At 44.5% G+C, this 21647-nt stretch overlaps 1 protein-coding gene across 1 annotated transcript in view; it reads left to right on the forward strand.

Moving 5' to 3' along the window:
- COL19A1 (collagen type XIX alpha 1 chain) overlaps window positions 1-21647 on the forward strand; it is a 1241599-nt gene that overhangs the window by 980316 nt on the left and 239636 nt on the right. Inside the window, exons 39-40 of the mRNA XM_082249430.1 lie at window positions 12161-12211; window positions 13179-13220. Of these exons, the coding sequence (XP_082105556.1) occupies window positions 12161-12211; window positions 13179-13220 (93 nt within the window). The remainder of the gene's footprint in view (window positions 1-12160; window positions 12212-13178; window positions 13221-21647) is intronic.

The following is a 21647-nucleotide window of genomic DNA, read 5'->3' on the forward strand; positions in this document are numbered from 1 at the left end:
CTGATTGGGTTAACTGATGTGATATGTTTTTATGTGAATTTTGTGCATTTATTTTACTTTGGGGTAATCAGGGCACTGATCATCAGTGCCCTGATTACTTGTCTTGTACTCCCCTTCGAGGAGGAGCCACTGATCGACTCTCCTCACCACCCACTCTGACAGTGTGAGGCGAGGAGAGCCGAATAACGGCACTTCCTCATTTATATGTGACCAGTTGTTATTGGACACAGCCGATCACATGGGTAAAGAGCCACATCATTGGCTCTTTACCAAGATCGGGGTTGCGCCGTGTCCTAGGAACAAACATTCCAATAGACACACTGATAAAACTTGTGGACAGCCTTCCCAGAAGGGTTGAAGCTGTTATAGCTGCAAAGGGTGGGCCAACTCAATATTGAACCCTACGGACTAAGAATGGCATGCCATTAGCGACCCTAGAGGGGCAGCATAAGAGGCTTTTGGACTCTTCCATTGGCGCTGAATTGACTAAATTGCAGAGTCAAGTCGCGGATCAGCTGAGGTACCGCGCAAAGGTGGCCCTACAGTGGTGCAAACAAATACTCTATAAATTCGGCGACAAATGTGGGCGAGTACTGGCCAGGGCTCTAAGGGACTAGCAGGCCTCCTCTTTTGTTCCCTTTATTACTGGGGACAGAGGCTGTAAACTTCATCTCCCAACAGAAATCTTCCAACGTTTTGGGGATTTTTATTCCTGCCTCTACCATTTGTCCCACTCCCGAGATTCCCATCTCCTGTGCGGGAGGCTCTGGAGGAGGTATTTACTCCAGATGAGCTCTCTCTGGCCTTAAAAATGGCGGAAAGGGGCAAGGCTCCTGTCCCGGATGGTTTCACTGTGATGTATTATCAGCAACTGCAACCCCTGCTTCTCCCCTCTATGCTGAAGGTGTTTAATGAGATTGGGCAGTCCACTTCATTTCATAACGACTCCTTACTGGCGCACATCTCGATTATCCCTAAAGAAGGGAAGGATCCCTCAGCATGTGGGAGCTACCGCCCGATCTCACTGCTAAACGCAGATTTAAAGCTCTTCATTAAAATGCTTGCATCTAGATTACAGCCCCTTCTACCAGATCTGGTCCACCTTGATCAGATGGGCTTCATCTCCACCAGAGAAGCCAGGGACAATACCACCAAGGCCCTTAACCTGATCCACCTGGCTAGGATCACACACCGACTGATGGTCTTCTTGAGCACTGATGCTGAGAAGGCTTTCGATCGGGTTAGCTGGGAATACATGGTTGAAGTGCTGAGACATATCGGAATTGGCCCACAGATGCTTGGATGGATAACCAATATTTACTCATTCCCTCACGCAGTGGTGAAGGCTAATGGGGTGTTCTCCAAGCCTTTTGGGATATTTTATGGCACAAGGCAGGGTTGCCCCCTTTCCCCCCTCCTCTTTGCCCTATCCCTGAAACCCTTCCTGACTAAGGTTTGTCTGAACCCTGATGTACCCGGAGTACAGGTGGGTCCTGATTCTTATAAGATCTCGGCGTACGCAGACGATCTTTTCTTTTCACTTTCAAATCTTTTAGTGTCTATACTGAACCTCCTTCGCGAATTTGAACTTCATGGTGTGGTGTCTCACCTAAAAATTAATTACAATAAATCAGAGGCCATAGGGGTGTCCCTGCCTGATCAGCTACAAGACTCCCTCCATCATAATTTCTCCTTCAAATGGGCCCCAGTGGCCTTAAAATACCTAGGGATGCTACTCCCACCAAACCCCACTGATGTCTACCACCTAAATTTCCACCTCTTCTGTGCTCCACTCGCGCCTTACTGGAAAAAATGGTCACCAGGACTCCACTCCTAGTTCGGCCGCTGCAACATACTCAAGATGTCTATACTACCGAAGTTTCTCTTCTTGTTTCAGACCCACCCGGTGTTTATCTCTGCTATCTTTTTTAAGCAAGTGGACACTGCCTTTACCAGCTTTATATGGGCTGGATGGCGCCCCAGGCTGAGTAGACATATACTCACGCTGCCCAAGGCCTATGGTGGAGTAGCAGTTCCAGATGTCAGGCGCTACTACCAAGCAGCTCACTTATACAGGTTGGTAGATTGGTGTAGACACACAGGATTGAAGTTATGGACCTTGGAAATGTCCCTCTATCCACTTCATCTCCCGGGGGCCCCGTGGTGTGCTCGATCAGTGCCAGGGGTAGTTAAGTGACACCCCCTTATTGGACGGACCCTCCGAGTCTGCTCATCAATTCTATCCTCCATGGACACCCCGGCCTTGCACTCACCTATGTTCCCAATAGTGGGGAACCCGGCCTTCCCATCGGGTTGTGACAGGGGCAAGTTTCGAGCTCTTTTGGAGGTGGGACATTTTTTGGGTAACCCACTTCAGAACAGCTGAGACATGGTCTTCTCTTCTGCAGTTAACGGCGACGGGCGGCCCGTTTGCATTATCTCGCTGGCAGGCTTTGTAGCTACTCCACTTCTTGCACGAACTGGGATTCCCGCTCGCTCTTGGAGAGGCCGCTGACACCCCTTGAGGATCTCCTCTCGGGGACCACCCCCTTACCCCATGCACTATACCAGCTCTACTCTTTACTCTCGGAACCTCCGTGGTACTTTGTCCTCCCGAGGGTCCTGAAGTGGGAAAAGGAGTTGCAGAAGACCTTTATGGTTACCCAACACAGAAACATCATGAGATTCTCCCTGCGTTCCTCGATATGTACCCGTCTTCAAGAGACTAACTACAAATTGTTAACGCACTGGTACTACACCCCGGTGAGGATCACTGGATTCTTCCCTGAGGCATCTAACAGATGCTGGAGGTGTCTACGAGACAGGGGCTCTATGCTACATATGTTTTGGAGCTGCCCTAAGCTGAGAGACTTCTGGGGGGGAGTGAAGAGAATCTCCCAAAAGATGACGGATTATGTTATTCAGGATGACCCCGCTTTTTTCCTTTTACACTGCTCCTCTGACCCACCCGCTCGATATAAGAAATCCTTTCTATGCCACCTCTTGAATGCGGCCAAGGTGTGTATTGGCCTTTGCTGGAAAACTACGACCCCTCCCTCGATATCACTCTGGTTATCCAGGGTCAAACTTATTAATGATTTTGAGGACCTGGTGTTGACTTTGCAGGGCAGGAGGGAACATTACACTAAGACCTGGAACTATTGGAATATGTTTGTCTTCTCAGTTGAAGGAAGAGCTCTGCATGGCGATACTTAAGATGTTTAAGCTTTAGGTCTGACTGCCACGCACGGTGTCCATCCCATCTTACCCCACCTCCAGGCTACCCTACTGCTTTTCTACTATCAGAGGCTACAGATGTAGTCACTGATTGCTTCTTACTCCCCCTCCTTTCACCTCCGTTTCCTCCTCTTTCTAGTCCCCCCCTCCCCCCCCTCCTCCCTTCCCCCAGATTCCTCATCACCTTACCTCCTGTTTCCTTATGTAATGTTCCCATTTGGTGCTGTCTTTATTACTCACTATGCTAGTGAGGAATAGTCCTACTGTATATCATCTTCACACTCTAGTTTGTGCGGTATTATGTTTCTCATGACAATTACTATGTGACTTTGAAAGCCTAGTCATAACCTAGATTATGGCTGGAAATGTTATCTGTGACTATACTCAAGTTGGTACTTTGCACAATGCTTTTTCAAATGACGGATTGTTTGCATTTCTTATTCTATTTTAACTCTATATCTGTTACATACTTGTTTATGTTGAACCACATCATATTCCTATTGAGTGTGAAACTTTTTGTGTTCTGTTTGAATTAATAAAGAATTTGAAAAAAATAACAATGGCATGTGCGTGAGCAGGTGTCCCAATACTTTTGGTAATTTAGTATATAAATAAATATATATATATATATATATATATATATATATATATATATATATATATATTATCTCACAAAAGTGAGTACACCCCTCACATTTCTGTAAAAAAAAATGATTATACCTTTTCATGTGACAACACTGAAGAAATGACCTTTTGCTAGAATTTAAAGTAGTGAGTGTACAGCTTGTATAACAGTGTAAACTTGCTGTCCCATCAAAATTATTCAACACACAGCCATTAATGTCTAAACCACTGGCAACAAAAGTGAGGACACCCCTAAGTGAAAATGTCCAAATTGGGCCCAAAGTGTCAATACTTTGTGTGGCCACCATTATTTTCTAGCACTGCCTTAACCCTCTTGGGCATGGAGTTCATGAGAGCTTCACAGGTTGCCACTGGAGTCCTCTTCCACTCCTCCATGATGACATGACGGAGCTGGTGTATTTTGGAGACCTTGCGCTCCTCCACCTTCTATTTGAGGATGCCCCACAGATGCTCAATAGGATTTAGGTCTGGAGACATGCTTGGCTAGTCCATCATCTTTACCCTTAGCTTCTTTAGCAAGGCAGTGGTCGTTTTGGAAGTGTGTTTGGGGTCGTTATCATGTTGGAGTCCTGCCCTGTGGCCCAGTCTCCAAATGGAGGGGATCATGCTCTGCTTCAGTACATGTTGGCATTCATGGTTCCCTCAATGAACTGTAGCTCCCCAGTGCCATCAGCACTCATGCAGCCCCAGACCATGATGCTCCCTCCACCATGCTTGACTGTAGGCAAGACACACTTGTCTTTGTACTCCTCACCTGGTTGCTGCCACACACGCTTGACACCATTGGAGCAAAATACTTTTATCTTGATCTCATCAGACCACAGGACATGGCTCCAGTAATCCATGTCCTTAGTCTGCTTGTCTTCAGAAAACTGTCTGTGTGCTTTCTTGTGCATCACCTTTAGAAGAGGCTTCCTTCTGGGACAACAGCCATGCAGACCAATTTGATGCAGTGTGCCGCGTATGGTCTGAGCACTGATAGGCTGACCCCTCCCACCCCTTCAACCTCTGCAGCAATGCTGGCAGCACTCATATGTCTATTTCTCAAAAACAATCTCTGGATATAAAAAAAGTAGTAAATATTTAATCCAACTAGCTGCGCGTAGCATATACCCAATGTTATGCGTGAAAACAAAATAAGTGAATAATTATGTGAATAAATCAACAACCATAAATATACACAAATTGCAATAATTAATTTAATTTCAATAAATTTTTAGTGCATGTTACACAAAGACAGTAGGTCTGGGGTGTTCTCACCGGTCCATACCAGAAGTGAGCCGGTAATTGGGTGAGCGGCGGTGATTCTCAGAGGTCTGTTATACCATCGTGGAGGTGGCGGGGACCGGTGAGAACACCCCAGACCTATTGTCTTTGTGTAACATGCGCTAAAAGTTTATATTTTATGTACGTGCACCAGCATCACATTTTAATGGAATAAAACATATTTTAAACGGTATTTCACTAGTAGGGCTTTTTCTTTCCTTTACATATTTCTATGGGAGAGGAGAGGCCGACCTGAAGGATTAACCTGAGGTTGATTATTCTGATTGCTGCATCTGTTACAGAGCGCATTTGGCCTTAACCATGAGGATAGTGGGCAATACAGTGGGGTGAATTGTCTAGCTGAAAGGTGTGAGATCACAAGGGTGGAAGATTTCCTGGTGACCCTCTAAACAGCACGGGACTTATAACATCAGATCATCATTCACTTTTACTTATCAACACTGGATAATTTTTTTTTTATCACTGTGCACTGAATGTGGACTCTTTATGAATTTGGTTATTTATGCACATAGATTTTTAAGTACTATTAAGTCACATTTTTTGTGATTGAAATTTGTGTATATTTATGGTTGTTGATTTATTCACATAATTATTCACTTATTTTGATTTCACGTATATAGTGGATATATGCTATGCGTGGCTAGTTGGATTAAATATTCACATTTTTTTTCATTTTTCATTTATTAAGCCGCAGCATTTATTTTGATAGTTATTAAAGTGTGTGATTTGTTGCACAATTATCAATTAGAACACTAGTTCTTTTAAGCGTGAGAGCTTGCTTTATTTTAATCTCTGGATATGACGCTGAGCATGTGCAGTCAACTCCCTTGGTCGACCATGGCGAGGCCTGTTCTGAGTGTAACCTGTCCTGTTAAACCACTGTATGGTTTTGTCCACCATGCTGCAGCTTAGTTTCAGGGTCTTGACAATCCTCTTATAGCCTAGGCCATCTTTATGTAGAGCAACAATTATTTTTTTCAGATCCTCAGACAGTTCTTTGCCATGAGGTGCCATGTTGAACTTCCAGTGACCAGTATGAGAGAGTGAGAGCGTTAACACCAAGTTTAACACACCTGCTCCCCATTCACACCTGAGACCTTGTAACACTAAGGAGTCACATGACACTGGGGAGGGAAAATGGCTAATTAGGCCCAATTTGGACATTGTAACTTGGGGGTGTACTCACTTTGGGCACTGATTGGAGGCATTGATGGGCACTGACGGGCAGCACTGGTGGGCACTGATGGGCAGCACTGGTGGGCACAGATGGACAACACTGGTGGACACTGATGGGCAGCACAGTTGAGTAGGCACTGACTGGCATCACTAATGGGCACTGATCGGCACTGATTGGGTGCACTGATTGGCACTGATTGGGTGCACTGATTGGCACTGATTGGGTTAACTGATGTGATATGTTTTTATGTGAATTTTGTGCATTTATTTTACTTTGGGGTAATCAGGGCACTGATCATCAGTGCCCTGATTACTTGTCTTGTACTCCCCTTCGAGGAGGAGCCACTGATCGACTCTCCTCACCACCCACTCTGACAGTGTGAGGCGAGGAGAGCCGAATAACGGCACTTCCTCATTTATATGTGACCAGTTGTTATTGGACACAGCCGATCACATGGGTAAAGAGCCACATCATTGGCTCTTTACCAAGATCGGGGTTGCGCCGTGTCCTAGGAACAAACATTCCAATAGACACACTGATAAAACTTGTGGACAGCCTTCCCAGAAGGGTTGAAGCTGTTATAGCTGCAAAGGGTGGGCCAACTCAATATTGAACCCTACGGACTAAGAATGGCATGCCATTAGCGACCCTAGAGGGGCAGCATAAGAGGCTTTTGGACTCTTCCATTGGCGCTGAATTGACTAAATTGCAGAGTCAAGTCGCGGATCAGCCGAGGTACCGTGCAAAGGTGGCCCTACAGTGGTGCAAACAAATACTCTATAAATTCGGCGACAAATGTGGGCGAGTACTGGCCAGGGCTCTAAGGGACTAGCAGGCCTCCTCTTTTGTTCCCTTTATTACTGGGGACAGAGGCTGTAAACTTCATCTCCCAACAGAAATCTTCCAACGTTTTGGGGATTTTTATTCCTGCCTCTACCATTTGTCCCACTCCCGAGATTCCCATCTCCTGTGCGGGAGGCTCTGGAGGAGGTATTTACTCCAGATGAGCTCTCTCTGGCTTTAAAAATGGCGGAAAGGGGCAAGGCTCCTGTCCCGGATGGTTTCACTGTGATGTATTATCAGCAACTGCAACCCCTGCTTCTCCCCTCTATGCTGAAGGTGTTTAATGAGATTGGGCAGTCCACTTCATTTCATAACGACTCCTTACTGGCGCACATCTCGATTATCCCTAAAGAAGGGAAGGATCCCTCAGCATGTGGGAGCTACCGCCCGATCTCACTGCTAAACGCAGATTTAAAGCTCTTCATTAAAATGCTTGCATCTAGATTACAGCCCCTTCTACCGGATCTGGTCCACCTTGATCAGATGGGCTTCATCTCCACCAGAGAAGCCAGGGACAATACCACCAAGGCCCTTAACCTGATCCACCTGGCTAGGATCACACACCGACTGATGGTCTTCTTGAGCACTGATGCCGAGAAGGCTTTCGATCGGGTTAGCTGGGAATACATGGTTGAAGTGCTGAGACATATCGGAATTGGCCCACAGATGCTTGGATGGATAACCAATATTTACTCATTCCCTCACGCAGTGGTGAAGGCTAATGGGGTGTTCTCCAAGCCTTTTGGGATATTTTATGGCACAAGGCAGGGTTGCCCCCTTTCCCCCCTCCTCTTTGCCCTATCCCTGAAACCCTTCCTGACTAAGGTTTGTCTGAACCCTGATGTACCCGGAGTACAGGTGGGTCCTGATTCTTATAAGATCTCGGCGTACGCAGACGATCTTTTCTTTTCACTTTCAAATCTTTTAGTGTCTATACTGAACCTCCTTCGCGAATTTGAACTTCATGGTGTGGTGTCTCACCTAAAAATTAATTACAATAAATCAGAGGCCATAGGGGTGTCCCTGCCTGATCAGCTACAAGACTCCCTCCATCATAATTTCTCCTTCAAATGGGCCCCAGTGGCCTTAAAATACCTAGGGATGCTACTCCCACCAAACCCCACTGATGTCTACCACCTAAATTTCCACCTCTTCTGTGCTCCACTCGCGCCTTACTGGAAAAAATGGTCACCAGGACTCCACTCCTAGTTCGGCCGCTGCAACATACTCAAGATGTCTATACTACCGAAGTTTCTCTTCTTGTTTCAGACCCACCCGGTGTTTATCTCTGCTATCTTTTTTAAGCAAGTGGACACTGCCTTTACCAGCTTTATATGGGCTGGATGGCGCCCCAGGCTGAGTAGACATATACTCACGCTGCCCAAGGCCTATGGTGGAGTAGCAGTTCCAGATGTCAGGCGCTACTACCAAGCAGCTCACTTATACAGGTTGGTAGATTGGTGTAGACACACAGGATTGAAGTTATGGACCTTGGAAATGTCCCTCTATCCACTTCATCTCCCGGGGGCCCCGTGGTGTGCTCGATCAGTGCCAGGGGTAGTTAAGTGACACCCCCTTATTGGACGGACCCTCCGAGTCTGCTCATCAATTCTATCCTCCATGGACACCCCGGCCTTGCACTCACCTATGTTCCCAATAGTGGGGAACCCGGCCTTCCCATCGGGTTGTGACAGGGGCAAGTTTCGAGCTCTTTTGGAGGTGGGACATTTTTTGGGTAACCCACTTCAGAACAGCTGAGACATGGTCTTCTCTTCTGCAGTTAACGGCGACGGGCGGCCCGTTTGCATTATCTCGCTGGCAGGCTTTGTAGCTACTCCACTTCTTGCACGAACTGGGATTCCCGCTCGCTCTTGGAGAGGCCGCTGACACCCCTTGAGGATCTCCTCTCGGGGACCACCCCCTTACCCCATGCACTATACCAGCTCTACTCTTTACTCTCGGAACCTCCGTGGTACTTTGTCCTCCCGAGGGTCCTGAAGTGGGAAAAGGAGTTGCAGAAGACCTTTATGGTTACCCAACACAGAAACATCATGAGATTCTCCCTGCGTTCCTCGATATGTACCCGTCTTCAAGAGACTAACTACAAATTGTTAACGCACTGGTACTACACCCCGGTGAGGATCACTGGATTCTTCCCTGAGGCATCTAACAGATGCTGGAGGTGTCTACGAGACAGGGGCTCTATGCTACATATGTTTTGGAGCTGCCCTAAGCTGAGAGACTTCTGGGGGGGAGTGAAGAGAATCTCCCAAAAGATGACGGATTATGTTATTCAGGATGACCCCGCTTTTTTCCTTTTACACTGCTCCTCTGACCCACCCGCTCGATATAAGAAATCCTTTCTATGCCACCTCTTGAATGCGGCCAAGGTGTGTATTGGCCTTTGCTGGAAAACTACGACCCCTCCCTCGATATCACTCTGGTTATCCAGGGTCAAACTTATTAATGATTTTGAGGACCTGGTGTTGACTTTGCAGGGCAGGAGGGAACATTACACTAAGACCTGGAACTATTGGAATATGTTTGTCTTCTCAGTTGAAGGAAGAGCTCTGCATGGCGATACTTAAGATGTTTAAGCTTTAGGTCTGACTGCCACGCACGGTGTCCATCCCATCTTACCCCACCTCCAGGCTACCCTACTGCTTTTCTACTATCAGAGGCTACAGATGTAGTCACTGATTGCTTCTTACTCCCCCTCCTTTCACCTCCGTTTCCTCCTCTTTCTAGTCCCCCCCTCCCCCCCCTCCTCCCTTCCCCCAGATTCCTCATCACCTTACCTCCTGTTTCCTTATGTAATGTTCCCATTTGGTGCTGTCTTTATTACTCACTATGCTAGTGAGGAATAGTCCTACTGTATATCATCTTCACACTCTAGTTTGTGCGGTATTATGTTTCTCATGACAATTACTATGTGACTTTGAAAGCCTAGTCATAACCTAGATTATGGCTGGAAATGTTATCTGTGACTATACTCAAGTTGGTACTTTGCACAATGCTTTTTCAAATGACGGATTGTTTGCATTTCTTATTCTATTTTAACTCTATATCTGTTACATACTTGTTTATGTTGAACCACATCATATTCCTATTGAGTGTGAAACTTTTTGTGTTCTGTTTGAATTAATAAAGAATTTGAAAAAAATAACAATGGCATGTGCGTGAGCAGGTGTCCCAATACTTTTGGTAATTTAGTATATAAATAAATATATATATATATATATATATATATATATATTATCTCACAAAAGTGAGTACACCCCTCACATTTCTGTAAAAAAAAATGATTATACCTTTTCATGTGACAACACTGAAGAAATGACCTTTTGCTAGAATTTAAAGTAGTGAGTGTACAGCTTGTATAACAGTGTAAACTTGCTGTCCCATCAAAATTATTCAACACACAGCCATTAATGTCTAAACCACTGGCAACAAAAGTGAGGACACCCCTAAGTGAAAATGTCCAAATTGGGCCCAAAGTGTCAATACTTTGTGTGGCCACCATTATTTTCTAGCACTGCCTTAACCCTCTTGGGCATGGAGTTCATGAGAGCTTCACAGGTTGCCACTGGAGTCCTCTTCCACTCCTCCATGACGACATCATGGAGCTGGTGGTTTTTAGAGACCTTGCGCTCCTCCAAATTCCATTTGAGGATACCCCGCAGATGCTCAATAGGGTTTAGGTCTGGAGACATGCTTGGCCACTCCATCACCTTTACCCTCAGCTTCTTTAGCAAGGCAGTGGTCATCTTGGAGGTGTGTTTGTGGTCATTATCATGTTGGAATCCTGCCCTGTGGCCCAGTCTCCAAAAGGAGGGGATCAGGTTCTGCTTCAGTATGTCACAGTACATGTTGGCATTCATGGTTCCCTCAATGAACTGTAGCTCCCCAGTGCCTGCAGCACTCGTGCAGCCCCAGACCATGACACTCCCACCACCATGCTTGACTATAGGCAAGACACACTTGTCTTTGTACTCCTCACCTGGTTGCTGCCACACACGCTTGACACATCTGAACCAAATAAGTTTATCTTGGTCTCATCAGACCCCAGGGCATGGTTCCAATAATCCATGTCCTTAGTCTGCTTGTCTTCAGCAAACTCTTTGCAGGCTTTCTTGTGCATCATGTTTAGAAGAGGCTTCCTTCTGAGATGACAGCCATGCAGACCAATTTGATGCAGTGTGCGGTGTATGATCTGAGCACTGACAGGCTGACCCCCCACCCCTTCAACCTTTGCAGCAATGCTGGCAGCACTCTATTTCCCAAAGACAGCCTCTGAAATAGACGCTGAGCACGTGCACTTAACTTCTTTGGTCAACCATTGGGGAGGCCTGTTCTGAGTGGAACCTGTCCTGTTAAACCGCTGTATGGTCTTGGCCACCATGCTGCAGCTCAGTTTCAGGGTCTTGGCAATCTTTTTATAACCTAGGCCATCTTTTTGCAGAGCAACAATTATTTTTTCAGATCCTCAGAGAGTTCTTTGCCACGAGATGCCATGTTGAACTTCCAGTGACCAGTATGAGAGAGTGAGAGCGATAACACCAAATTTAACACACCTGCTCCCCATTCACACCTGAGAACTTGTAACACTATCGAGTCATATGACACCGGGGAGGGAAAATGGCTGATTGGGCCCAATTTGGACATTTTCAGTTAGGGGTGTAGTCACTTTTGCTGCCAGTGGTTTAGGCAATAATGGCTGTGTGTTGAGTTATTTTGAGGGGACAGCAAATTTACACTGTTATACAAACTGTACACTCACTACTTATATATATATATATATATATATATATATATATATATATATATATATATATATATATATATATATATATATACACAAAGTATATACAGTAGTTCTGTTTTAATCTTCACCGTTTGTAGACTGCTTGTATGCAGACCCATATAGCAATGTTTTTGTATATTTGTTTAATATATTGTTTCCTTTTCTAGGGAGTGCCACTTACTGAAGGGAATGGAATGGGCAGCTTGTATATGTTTAAGGTAACTTTTACTAATGTGCTTCTCTAAATGTTGATGAAGATGAATTTGGGTCAATTTCATTTTTTTAATTTTCTACTGTTCGTAAATTACAACTATACAGTAAATGCCCTGATAGTCTTTTAAAGAAGTTCATTGTGTGCTCAGGCCTCATGTAGGTCTCTGTTGTAAACAATTATTTCATGTTACAGTTTCTGAACGATTCGCCTGAAAAATTTGTGTAGCATTTTAATGATCAATGACAAAATTTATGAAAGCAAAGATAAGAGTTTTCTTAATGACAATTGAAATAAAAACAAGGAACCATGGCTAAGATGTAGGAACAAATTATTTTGTTGTAAATAATTTACACACAGAGAACAGAAAGGAAGGCAATATTCCTAGTTTCCAATTAAAAAAAATGGTTTATTTTTTTCTATTATATCAGCATGTTATCTATTATTAAACCTTTTATAGCCCACCTAGGGCCCTACTACGCCATACTAGTTTAGGCCTGAGCATTTCCACATAGTGTACTTTACAGTACCATACCCATCCTGCCCTTCAAGCAGCATTAGACATGGTCCTTGTTTTATAAAAGTAACATTCAATATTGTTTTGTTTGCACACAATGAGTTCATTACACAAAACATTATAAGAGTGTGCTGACTATCCACACTTTATTAATATTGCATTGTAAAATAACCAGTTTATTGTTCCATCTTTCATAGTTACAAGATAGATACAATCCCTCTATTCCCTAAAGAGAGTTTCTTAAGTACAGCATTGCTGTGTTTCCTTTGTAGATAAATAGTGCTGCTAAAAGATGCTCTCCCAGTGATGCTAAGCCATATTTCTACACTAAATCATGACCCACACCTGTCCTTTTTTTCTATAAACCAAACCACTGTTTCATCCATACATTTTATTAAGCTTGTAAAAACAACCAATTTAAGTGTTTTTTGCAACAGTAACTCTCATCTCTTTACAGGGTACTGCTGCAGCCGTCGTCCCTGGACCACCTGGTCCTCCGGTATGTGTTATGTCTTCATATATGAGACTGTGAGGTTGATTTACCAAAACTGGAGCATGCAAAATCTGGTGCAGCTCTGCACAGAAACCAATCGGTTTCTGGGTTTTAGAACTCAATCACACTGAGGGCAGGTTTGAAATTGTCAGCTAAACTTGCACGATTTCAAACCTGCATGCCAGTGCGAGTTTGGGGGCCATTTGATGGACATCTAAGCAGGTTCCTGCACAGATGTCTATTGACATCGCCCCCGAAGTCATCAAAAGTAGTGCAGAAACTAATTTTGGGAATCGGTGAGGCGCCGCAAAGTCGGTGTCACACCATTTGGGACCCTGCCATTGCAGGCAATAGGCTCAGAATTGGCATGCGATTTGACATGTCAAATCACATGTCAAATCGGCCTGATGTGAATGGGGGCTTATTGTCAAAAAAGTAACTGAACAAGTTGAAGTTAGAAGCTGATTGGCCACCATGCACAGCTGCACCAGATTTCCTATACACCAATGTTAGTAATTCTCCCCCGGTGTTCTTTCTTTAATGAAATCTTTATCAATGAGATCACTTACTCCACCACTTTTCATTTTGAAATCATATTTTGTTGTAGTGAAATAAAATATATGACATTGTACCAGAACTGTACCAGAATACCAGAATAGTTAGAATGTAACTATTCTAACAGAATGCTAGGTCTAACTCAAATCTGGTATTGAAATACCCAGGCAATATTATTTGAAACAAAGATATGTAAGGCACTGCTTGTGATGTGCTTACGTTTGTAACCTACAACAACTGATATAAATAAATAAATTACATGTAGTCTGCGCATGACAGATTTTAGTTTTTGGTGCATGCTGGTAAGTTAAACACCTAAGCACCTAACTAATGGGTTTTTATACCTATAAACAGCAGCAATACGATCTCTCTTTCAAGGGTCACTCACCTGATATTGCATTTATGAGGGTATCATACTCCCTTGTGTGATTTTAATTCAGTAAATAACAACCAATATTTTAAAATATTCCTATTATATCAGATCAAAGAGACTGCAAGGTGTTTTCATCAAAACACATAACAATGACATAAAGATCTCATTACTGGGGTAGACTTGAGATAAAATGTAAACAACAGCCACTTTACTTGCAACTTTTATAATAATCATATTATGCCTAGTTAATTATGTTACAAGCATCACAGATAATACTATACTTGAGAGAAAACAGCTATGCTATATTTCCATTTCTGCTTGGATTCCAAGCATTAAAGCAGTATTAAACCCAAAAGCAAACATTTATTTTAATGCAGCTTACCAATTCTAAGATGTGATGGCTGTATTCATTTAGTTTTTTAGTCTTTCTTTCTTCAATTTTCACCTAGTGATCCAGCCAGCAATTTTTCTTTTTCTTTTCAGAATCACACACTTTCCAGCAAAATGTATCAGTTTACGTGGATGAGACAAACCACTTAACATGGTTAGGGGTGATTTGTATATTCATGTAAAACCTTTATCCCAAGAGGGGAAAACAACATGTTTGCTGTAACTGCTTTTAAAGTAATAGCTTGAGTTTCAATTTATTAGTGTACTTAAATCTGCTTATACATTTAACACAACCCCCCACCCAGAGACTGACAATGCTGCTGTCTGCTGTGTCTCTTATGCTCATTCCTCTGGAGTTGAGTCTCACTAATATTGGAGGTGTGTTGCTGGCCAGATCACAAGGTCAAAACACTGGAAAAAAGCCAAAGATAACAAAACTGATGCAGCCACCACATCTAATGATCTCTGGTCTGTACTCGGCTTTCAGCAGCTGTTGTAGGCTTAAGAACGATCCCACTATGCGGGAGCTGTTGTCTTTCCATCTTATCGGTCTAGAAATTGCTTAATCTCTGGTCTGTACTTCTCGGCCTTTTGGCTAAGATCAAGTGTAGTATCTGTTCTTATCAGTTGGTATGGACCTTGGTTAGTACCGGCATGACCGAAATCCGGATCGCCTGTCTGAGAAACCCGGGGGGGGGGGGAAGAGGGGGGTCCGCCGCCTCCTGATTTGAATGGGTTAAGCTGTTCTTACCAGTTTGAAGGGAGCAAGAAAGCCGGTCTGTCCTTGCGGCCAGTTAGTATTGCTCCTGGATGTAATTGGCTGAGGAACGAGGATGGTGATGGGAGGGCTTTTCCTCCTGGGTTGAATCTGGCCTTGCAAAAGGCTTGTCCCCAGTTGAAGGTAGACTCTCCCTAAGCCGTCCAAGTTCCAATGCCTGCTGGTAGGGATAGGCTGCACTGGTCTGGCCAAAGGCTGGGACTTAAAAAAGCCTGTGGTGTAGCCCAGGGGTGCCGTAAATTCTCACTGGTGATGCGCAGTTACCCTTGAGTTTTTTGGCACCTTGGTCACTGCACCACATACACACTTTTTTTGCACCTGCCTCTTGGGACGGGCCTTTTGGCCGAGACCAGAGGAATTTTTTATTCCTGGCCGAGGGGCCTGTCAAGGTCCTGCCCCTTGACACTACTACCTGCACTTCTCCACTTCCAATTTTCCCATCCTTTTTGTGTTGTGTGTTCACGTTTTGGCTTTTTTTATGTGTCGATATGCTTTATAACGGCACAATTAGTAGGGCGTAGGTTCTCGGGCCTGCCCTGAAAGTCTTTGGAGGGGGTGGATATGGCCTTCATGCTTAGTTCACCCTCTCTCATGGGGTCTCCCTTCGGGGGAGCCTCCCCTAGTACTTGGGGTGGGCTGTTTCAGCAGTCCTCCCAGAGAACGGGGTCTACCTGGTTTCGGCCAGGTAGGACCAAGTGAGTACCTCAGTCCCTGTCAGGAGCCTTGCGCCCCTGGGGATCAGGGTTAGGGCCTTTACTTTTCGGAGGAGGGCCATGTGTATACCCTGTGCACTTTTTGTGTTTCTCACGTTTGCGTGTGTGCACTTTTTTATGCACCGGGTGTAGCTTGAGTGTGTTTAACACCACGGGGCTTAAAAAAAAAAAAAGATTGGTATGCTGCACTATAATACATTTTTCGTTTTGGGTTTAATACCACTTTAACCACTTGCCAACCATGCTATAGTCTAAAGACGGCTACAGCGCGGTCATCCGGTTCTGGGAGGGCATCAATAGATGTCCACTCAGAACCCTGCCCTTTGCGCACCTCCTGTGGCATTCATCAGGTGCGCTCTGTGACTGCTGTGTCCTTCAGACACAACTGATCAATGATCGGAGTAAATGGCAATCACAGCTGCCCGTTACCATGTGATGAGCTGTTTCTAATCACAGTTTATCACATGTAAATACGCTGTGTCTGTGGGAGTAAAGAAGAGCCATTATCCACCAAGCCTGTCAGCACATCATTTACAAGAACCAAAAATTATCCCATAGTAGCGGTAGATGAACCAAAAAGGGTTCATGTGGTGAATAGCACACAAAATCAAGGATGATGCAACACCCTCTGGTAATGTGTAAAAATTGTTTGATAAAAGGTATGCACTGGACAATATATATCACCAAGCTTAATCCAAAACCTCCAAACTGTGGTGTGGAACTCAACGAGGGTAATGGTCTCACAGTTGGCTCGCTGAGGGGAGCATATCAACAACCAGGATAATGCAGTGGTGTGGATGGCCTCCCTCTGGTACTGGCCATAGAGATGGAAGGTGTCCATGGAAGGGGGCGCGGAGAGGGAGTCCTAAGTCACAAGATGCCCATTGAAGATTGGGAGAGAGGACTTTGATATGGTGGCAATGTCTCTGTGACTGGTTCACAGCTCTGCGCTGGACTCGCACCATGACGAGAGCTTGATGTGATATTCAGACTCTCGGAGGGAAGCCGACCAAGATGAGGCTTGAGCCACAAATAGTAAACAGCCTGAAACTGCTGGTGGACACTAGGCTCTGTGAGGAAAGCCAGACAAAGCAAGGTGGCTGGCTGAGGCTACTGATAGACCACAGAACACAGGTGTGGAGGGGGAGAACCCAGGAGAAGCTGGCTGCAACAATCTGTTGTCCTGACAATGCATTTCAGACGGGGCCCTTCTTCAGGTCTTCAGATCATCAGTGCCCTGATCATAAGTGCAGCCCCATAAATGTCAATCGGTGCCCAACAGTGCAGCATATCCATGCTCATCAGTACCAAACATCAGTGCCAATTGGTGCTGCCAATCTGTGCCTCCTCATCAGTGCCCATTAGTGCTGCCTATCAGAACAGCCTCATCAGTGCCTCCTCATCAATGCCCATCAGTGCAGCCTATCAGTGCCAATCAGTGCAGCCTCATCAGCCTACATCAGTGAAGAAGAAAAATGATTTATTTGCAAAATTTTATAACACAAAACTTAGAAAGACATTTTTTTCCCAAATTTTTGGTCTTTTTTTGTTTGTTTAGAAAAAATAAAAACCCAGTGGTGATTAAATACCAACTAAAGAAAGATCTAGCTGTGTGAAAAAAACGATGAAGATGTAATATGGGTACAGCGTTACGTTACCGTGCAATTGTCATTCAAAGTGTGACAGCACTGAAAGCAGAAAATTGGCTTGGCTAGGAAGGGGGTGAAATTGCCCAGTATTGAAGTGATTGAACTATGCATTGACATATTATTTTGAGAGCATTTTTGTGACATACTATGGGATATGGGTGTTCTGGGACACCATGTACTTCATCACAGCATGTGATGTTGTATCATGCTACTTTACTTATCATGCTCAGATTCAGGTGCAGGCCCATTTAACTCCTTTTCCCACAAGTCCCTAGGCTCCCAAAAGCTATGGACACCTGGACACACCCAAGGGGTATACGTTTCTCTCTCACCAGCTCCCAGGTGCTCAAAGGGGCCAAGCTTCATGAGACAGAATGTACTGGTCATGTGATCTGTCACCAGGTGCAGGGTCTTCCACTGGTAATCCTGATGGTGCACAGCTTTCTGGGAAGATCCAATCACTGCACAGAGCACTGTGCCAACTGTGTCAACAGAGCAGATCCTGAAGTGCCACTTGCCTGTGGAGTCAGTCCTGCAAATTAGCTGTTGATTCTAAAATCTTTCAGCAGCTTCCCTGCACTTCCAGATCTAGCCTGTGAGAGAAACACAGTCATAAGGGAAGCACAAGTAGTCAGTTATACGTTATTGCGTGGTTTATTGTATTCTCATAGACGGTATTGTGCTGCCACCTAGATACCTATTTGGACATTGCCCCTAGTGGCCCCTATTTTGTAACAGCTACACTCCGTGTTTCACATTGTTATATACTGTATGCATATTTTTTTGCTTTCCAACTGAGTTTGCAATGTTATCCCTACTCTGCATTTATTTAGTAAACTTCAAATTAAAACTACGCATTGTCTGATCATTTAGTAAATCAGTCAACTTTTTAACTTGATCAGCTGTGTTAGACAATAGTGACGGGAGTGGCACAATGGCAGTGAAGGGGAAGCAAGGCAGTCCACTATCCCTGCAATAATGATCCCTTTATAACTGGAGGGATTCCTTGAATGATTGGGGCAGTGGGCAGAACTGGTCATTAACATCCTAGAGGGGGACCATGAAGGTTAATAGCACATCTTGAGATATGTTTGCATGCTCACCAAGCGGGCTATTTAAGGCTGACACATGCAGGACTCCAGTGCTGAGAGAGCTGTACTTTGTGACCTGTGATTCTGTGTTTACTGACCAGGCCTGCTCCCAGACTTTTCTTTGACTCCTCTCAGTCTGCTGTTATGCTCTGGAATGTTGCTGACCTTTGATCTTTTCTAGACTCTCATCTGCATTTGCTGTTACTGCCATCCATACAACAACAGCAATCATGAGTTTCAATGTCATTATTATCATCATCATCCACCAGCACTTGTACCACTACTTCCTTCCTGCACCCTCTGTCCCACTACCTAAGGTTACTTGGACTGGAGCAGTAGGAGAGACCATCCTCGCCATCTCAGGTTGTCAATAAAGTATTTATGCACTGAAATTACAAGATAGAGCAGCTGAATTCTGGCCATTAGGGCAGCCCATCTGAGGTAATGGCTGAAGAAACAAATGAATAGACTGTTGTTCAACAAGGTCAGAGAAAGCTAGGAATAACTTAGTTAAAAGTTCCATGAGCTGTTAGAAGCAGACTTGATATATTCAGAGCTGAGACTTACAGGCCTGAGACCACCAATGGCTGTCATAAGCAGTAAACCAATAGACAAACCTGCAATTGAACAGACAGCTCCATGAAAGGTGACCATACTAAAAGTTAATGGAAGGGATGGCTCAGGTCAAGAGTTATCTGCATTAAAGCACAGCCAAACATAGAACAACACCCGGGGCCCTGTACAATTGGGTCCACTGAAAGAAATAAAACATTTTCTGCATTTTCTGAAAGCACTGAGCAGCTATAACTGGGTGGAATCACAGAGAGAGGATTTGGTGGTTACTCACCCTAATAAAGGCAATATGGTTATAGTGATGGCCCAGTACCAATGAAAGTTTGAAGCCATTACCGGAAATGAAGAAATTGTGAATAAATGATCCCATATCACCCTAAGGAATGGTATACTGTACTGCAAAATAATTTTTCCCCATGAATTGTCAGTGAAATGGCAGGTTGTACTGTCACTTGCCTGTGAGTTCTCCATGATAGAAAGAGGCAGGGCAGTGGGGAGTTCACAAAACAGTCACTTGCTTCAAGAGACAGGTCAAGATTGTGTGTCTGTTTAAGTTGGTTGAACAAATCTGCCAAACCTTGGCACGTCTACTCCACTGTACTGAATTACTGACAATTGACTTTATTATGTTTTATCTGCAAGAGGACAGAAGCCATTATATTCTAGTTATTGTAGACCACTAAACCAAGTTTTCATTGAAACTACTGACCCCGCTACCAGACCACCAAGACCACCACCCAGATGGAGTTGAAACAATACTGCATTCTGTATGGATGTTTGCAGAGGATACATTCAGACCATGGATCTTATTTTGAGGGCAAGTCACTCTCTAGGCATCCAGAATCACACACTGCCTTGTACTACATACAGGGCAATAAGCATGCAAAAGGTCCAATCACACACCCTAAAACAACTGCTGAGAAGCTTATCCCTTAAGAAACCAAGAAAATATCAACATTACTTGGCCAAAGTAGTATGAAAATCTTGCTATGTTTGGCTGTTATTTTGGGGGGCCCACGGGCTTTGTGCTTCAATCTCCAGGACTGCTCACCAATCATGGCTGCCTGCCGCTCTTCCACAATTACTGCCCAGATCCTCTGTAGGAGAAATGGATCCTGATAATATTGCCCAGCCTAATGGATGCCCAGATCAGGATCATCCCTCTGTTGTGGGGCCCTCTGGAGAATCATTCACTGACTGAAGTCACTGAAGGCAAAGACATGTCCCCTTATGTCCCTGAAGTTGGAGCCGAGACTCAACCCAAGAGGGACACACAGAGTCAATGGGTTTCCCATTGCTGCTTCTTCACAACAGAAGAGGTTACATTGCATTAGTATTTGTATAGGCAACAAAGGTCATTTAACATAGCATATAAAATACCTACATATACTTGTGTATATACAAAATAATATATAACTTATGGCCTACAACTCATAAACGTATGTGACTCATATGCAGGAAACTCTGTGGGTGGGCACTGAGACAACAAGGAGCAAGGTCAGCACGCCAAATCACCTGGGACAATCTCTATGGGTCAGGATCAAATCAGTTTGACCTTGGCCTATGGGGATTTTTTAACTACATGAGTGTCCGAATCAATGTGCCACTAAAGTCCATTAGGCTAATGTCTTAGGGCTTTTTTTGTGGTTATGGAGATTGATAAATAAGAGGTTTCACCTCCACATATTGAAAAATTTCTTTACCAGAAGAGCTGCATGGGATAGCCTTACACAGGAACTGGTTCAAACTGACTCAGTAAGTTGCTTCAAAAAAGAGCTGGATGTATTTTAGACTGAGCAGGAATGGGGCGGGAACTTGTGCGGGCCTTCATGGGGGCATTTGGTGATGGGATATTCAGTAAAACGGCCCCTTTAACTGTGATATAAAGATACTTTACAGTGCAGTCCCCTTCATATAACACTGCCCCTTTACATTACAATGCCATTAGCAATCACAGCCCCCCATTGCAGTACCCTTTGCAGTCATGTTATCCCCCTTTTCCCTCTAATCACAGTGCCCCCTCACAGTCCTACCTTTGTCAGGGCAGAGGCAGGATTCAGCCTGTGTGTCCTTTCCAGGGTTTCCGCCCAATCGACTATGTCATCCTATCGACAGGGCAGATGGTGGGAAGAGCTGCAGATCTGAATCATATTAACAAGCTGGTGATTACTCATTATGGTGAAAAGACTCCCACTCTCTGTGCAGCTCTCCAGCTCCTCCTGCCCCTGCTCTGCTGATAGAATGATATAGTTGGCAGGGTGGGAGAACTGAGAGAGAAGGCGCAGGCATGACCGCATAGCAGGCCATGAGT

Source organism: Pelophylax lessonae, assembly GCF_965119305.1.
Source record: "Pelophylax lessonae genome assembly, chromosome: 3".
NCBI lineage: Eukaryota > Metazoa > Chordata > Amphibia > Anura > Ranidae > Pelophylax > Pelophylax lessonae.